At 52.8% G+C, this 3,814-nt stretch overlaps 1 protein-coding gene across 1 annotated transcript in view; it reads right to left on the reverse strand.

The window, feature by feature from the left end:
- Positions 1–2,185: 2,185 nt before the first annotated feature.
- EMH_0029230 (replication protein A2, putative) overlaps positions 2,186–3,814 on the reverse strand; it is a gene marked incomplete at both ends in the record, with an annotated part of 2,810 nt that continues 1,181 nt past the window's right edge. The window contains 5 exons of the mRNA XM_013494262.1: positions 2,186–2,236; positions 2,341–2,486; positions 2,610–2,718; positions 3,116–3,240; positions 3,458–3,574. Of these exons, the coding sequence (XP_013349716.1) occupies positions 2,186–2,236; positions 2,341–2,486; positions 2,610–2,718; positions 3,116–3,240; positions 3,458–3,574 (548 nt within the window). The remainder of the gene's footprint in view (positions 2,237–2,340; positions 2,487–2,609; positions 2,719–3,115; positions 3,241–3,457; positions 3,575–3,814) is intronic.

Below are 3,814 nucleotides of genomic sequence, written 5' to 3' on the forward strand. Positions count from 1 at the left end.
ACTCGATAGGACAGTTGTTTTCACGGCACAAAACAAGAAGCACGCTGTTGCAAAACTTCTGCCGGCCGACCGCAGGTGTATAGGGGTGTCCAGCGCAGCCGATTAGATAGCCGCGATGTCTGGGGCGCGTGTCTGCCTGTGGAAGTGACGCTTGGTCCGAATCGTCTAGAGGTTAGGACAACACGTTGTGGCCGTGTAAACCCAGGTTCAATTCCTGGTTCGGACACTTTTTCGCAAAGCGCAGGTTTGGTCTTGGCCTAGGTCAGTGTTCAGTGCAGGCCAAACCACTTGCTGGTCCAGACCAGTGTGCCCTGCACCAAGGGTTGTCGTGTTCGTGGCACTTGTTCCGGCGTTTCCTGTGCCGCTGTTCTAATATTCTGGCATTTGAGATTGTCGTGCTTTGTTGCGGTTAGTGGGCTGTTGTCAACGGCGCACGGAGAGGCCGCACCACTGCCATCTTCACGGTAGGAGGGGAGCATGCGCTCCAGCAAATCGAGCCAGCGAAGGCAACGGAACCAGCTTCGCTGAAGCTGCTGTATTTACACACCTGTTGTGTGGGTGTGTGTATGGTCTGGAGTCGTGTGCGTGTTAGCTATGGGGGGATGCTTGCAAGGCGCCGGACTGATGCTGACATCTGACTTGAAATGGCAAGAGGAAAAAGCTTGCGAGAGCAGGCGAGGCCTAAAATGTCCGAACCAGGAATTGAACCTGGGTTTACACGGCCACAACGTGTTGTCCTAACCTCTAGACGATTCGGACCAGCGGCCCAGCAGCAGCAGTCGGCGGGCGTGGCGAAGCAGGCAAACCGCCCGCGAGCAGCGGTCGGCGTTGAGCAGGCAGAGGCTCGAGTTTCAGATAGAAACTCGATATGCCAGTTGTGATCACGGCACAAAACAAGAAGCACGCTGTTGCAAAACTTCTGCCGGCCGACCGCAAGTGTATATGGGTGTCCAGCGCAGCCGATTAGATAGCCGCGATGTCTGGGGCGCGTGTCTGCTTGTGGAAGTGACCCTTGGTCCGAATCGTCTAGAGGTTAGGACAACACGTTGTGGCCGTGTAAACCCAGGTTCAATTCCTGGTTCGGACACTTTTTCGCAAAGCGCAGGATTGGTCGGCCTAGTTCAGTGTTCAGTGCAGCCAAACCACTTGCTGCTCCAGACCAGTGTGCTCTGCACCCGGGGTTGTCCTGCTCGTGCCAGTTGTTCGGCATGTTCTTGTGCCGCTAGAGGTTAGGACAGCNCTGCACCCGGGGTTGTCCTGCTCGTGCCAGTTGTTCGGCATGTTCTTGTGCCGCTAGAGGTTAGGACAGCACGTTGCGGCCGTGTAAACCCAGGTTCAATTCCTGGTTCGGAAACTTTTTCGCAAAGCACAGGCTTGGTCTCGGCCTAGTTCAGTGTTCAGTGCAGGACAAACCACTTGATGATCCAGGCGGGTACGGCTTTCGGTCAATACCTGTCTTAACGACGACAATGATGCTAGTAAAAGATTTCTTGACTACGCGTTTGATAGAATATGTGTGTGAGGACTGGGGATGTCGTCAATAAGGCAGATGCGGGTGTTCCAGTTGGCTTCACTCTGCAGTGGGGTGACTGCTACGTCAGTAGGGCGCTTCAGTACAACTCGAGCGTACGAAAGCGCCAAGTGCAAAGCCGCCCACAAACAGCAGGATTAGCAACATTAGAAACCGACCCGGCAAGCCATTTAATATGCGTCTATGTCTCCACCAGGCTAAGGCCCAACACTGCGGTCGTCGCTGCGCGAATGAATCCCGCGTACAAAACTCAGCTGACTGGCTGCCAAAATAAGCAGCCAGACGTCCTCAGAAAGTATTCTGCGTTTTAAGCTATTCAACTTCGCTTCCCCCGCTTCTAATATCCAAGTATACTCAGCAAAAGGCAGGATCGCCAAAGCACCAGCAGTGCAAAGGTCTGTGTAAAGTATGGAAAGAGGAGAATAACGCGCCAGCACAAGGGCTCTAAATGCCCAAGTACAGTATAGAGATCAGCAAATCATGACTGGCCGCGCCGCTCTGGCTACGTGCCGAAGAGTGCTGTTCTACGCTAGCGCATATATTCAGAGGCAAATGAGTGGACAAAAGTCTTCATCGGTGTGCCGCTGTGTCCGCAGAGAGGGAAAAATATACCTAGCAACAGTGCCGGCGGCCTTCCGGTACTCCATGTGAGCTTTAGCCAAATGGGAAAGCTGCCTGGGCAGAGTGTGAGGCCCCCTGAATTCGCTGTGCACCAAGGAAAGCGCAAAAGTCCAGTGGAATCTGCAGCTAAACTCAAAAGTATGGCAGTGCTGTCCCCACGGTGACCATAAGGCAAGGGAATAACGTACCTGCGGAACTCCGAAGGGTTGTGCTTGTTGCTGCTGCTGCAGGGGTTGCTGCTGACCCGCTGCCGCGGCATTGTCTAGCTCTTCATTTGGGTATTTGAGGCGCAGATATGCAGCTTGGCATGCAGATTCGTGGTAGATGAGGTCCGCTGCGGCAGCAAAAGTAGCAGCAATACTAGTATTGGAGCGTGTTGATCTCGAACTCTGATAATTTTGCATCATTCATCCCTTGAACTACAATCACCATTTCATTCACGGCCAGACGTGCTTACCTGCCGTTTGCGTCTGCCTTATTGCATGCACTCGGAGCGAAGGCTCGCTTTTGCCCAGCAGATTGATAGAACCGAAAATTGTAACTAGGCCCCCGCAACACAAGGCATCCTGAAGACAGCCACAAACTCAAGAGCTCAAATGCCTGTGATGTTGCTGCTATTCGCATGCAAGTAAGACGTCAATGAGCNGCCACAAACTCAAGAGCTCAAATGCCTGTGATGTTGCTGCTATTCGCATGCAAGTAAGACGTCAATGAGCTTTGCAAGTGTACGCCTCCAACCCCTGCTGCTAAATCATGGGGGTGCCGTACCAACCGAGCCCCCGACTACACAGCAATGCACCGGCAACACAGCACTCAAGGAAACAGGGCAATCGGAGTTTGCAGCACTTGAGCGAAGTAGGCAAATGTGAGCGGAGGTTACAAAAGAAGCGAAACCATCAAAGGAGGGGACGATACACAGAAGAGGCGGTTAGGAGGAGTGGTCAGCTCCTGTGCACAACGCACAAGGATTTGATTTTGACGATACTCGGTCAGTTCATCTCCAACTGTATATTCGCATTCGATCCTTCCAGTGAAGTCATCAAGGGTAAACTGAATCCGCGCGCTTTGCAAAGCCGCTTCGAGTGCCTCTGCACACATGGGACGCTCTTCTCTAAACGGGAGAAGCGTGTAGGGGGTGCTGCATATCACATCCCTTCACATCTCCTGGAGCTCCTCATCAAATCACCCGTCCCTCGCTATGCCATTATCTAACTTGACGTATAACATACACAACGCCATGCGGCGTTGAAGTCTTTTGGGCTACTGGGCCCTCTACCCCGCATTCATGCGCAAGCTGCTACTCACCCCTAGACGGAACATCCACCACCCCGATGAGCTTCACCAGGTGCAGAAGGGGACCAGAAGGGAAGTAAGACACTTGCAGCGAGCTGGGGTCCTGCATCCAGGCCTTATATACATGTGCTGCAGCACCAACGCAAAGACAGCATGCGCATCGGGCCTATTGCAAGCAAACAAAGAACAATGAGGCATAACGATGAAACTCGAAGGAAAGGAACAACACCTCTGACGAACAACAAACTAAAGAAAGGGCAACTGACAGTAGTCTACGCCCCTATCCCCTAAGCCTGAGTCGCATTTGCCCAATAAGCATCCCCTTTGCTGCATCCTTTCCCATATGGACGTATCAATACCACTAAATAG

Source organism: Eimeria mitis, genomic scaffold, assembly GCF_000499745.2.
Source record: "Eimeria mitis Houghton genomic scaffold, Emh_scaff1093, whole genome shotgun sequence".
In the NCBI taxonomy this organism is placed as follows: domain Eukaryota; phylum Apicomplexa; class Conoidasida; order Eucoccidiorida; family Eimeriidae; genus Eimeria; species Eimeria mitis.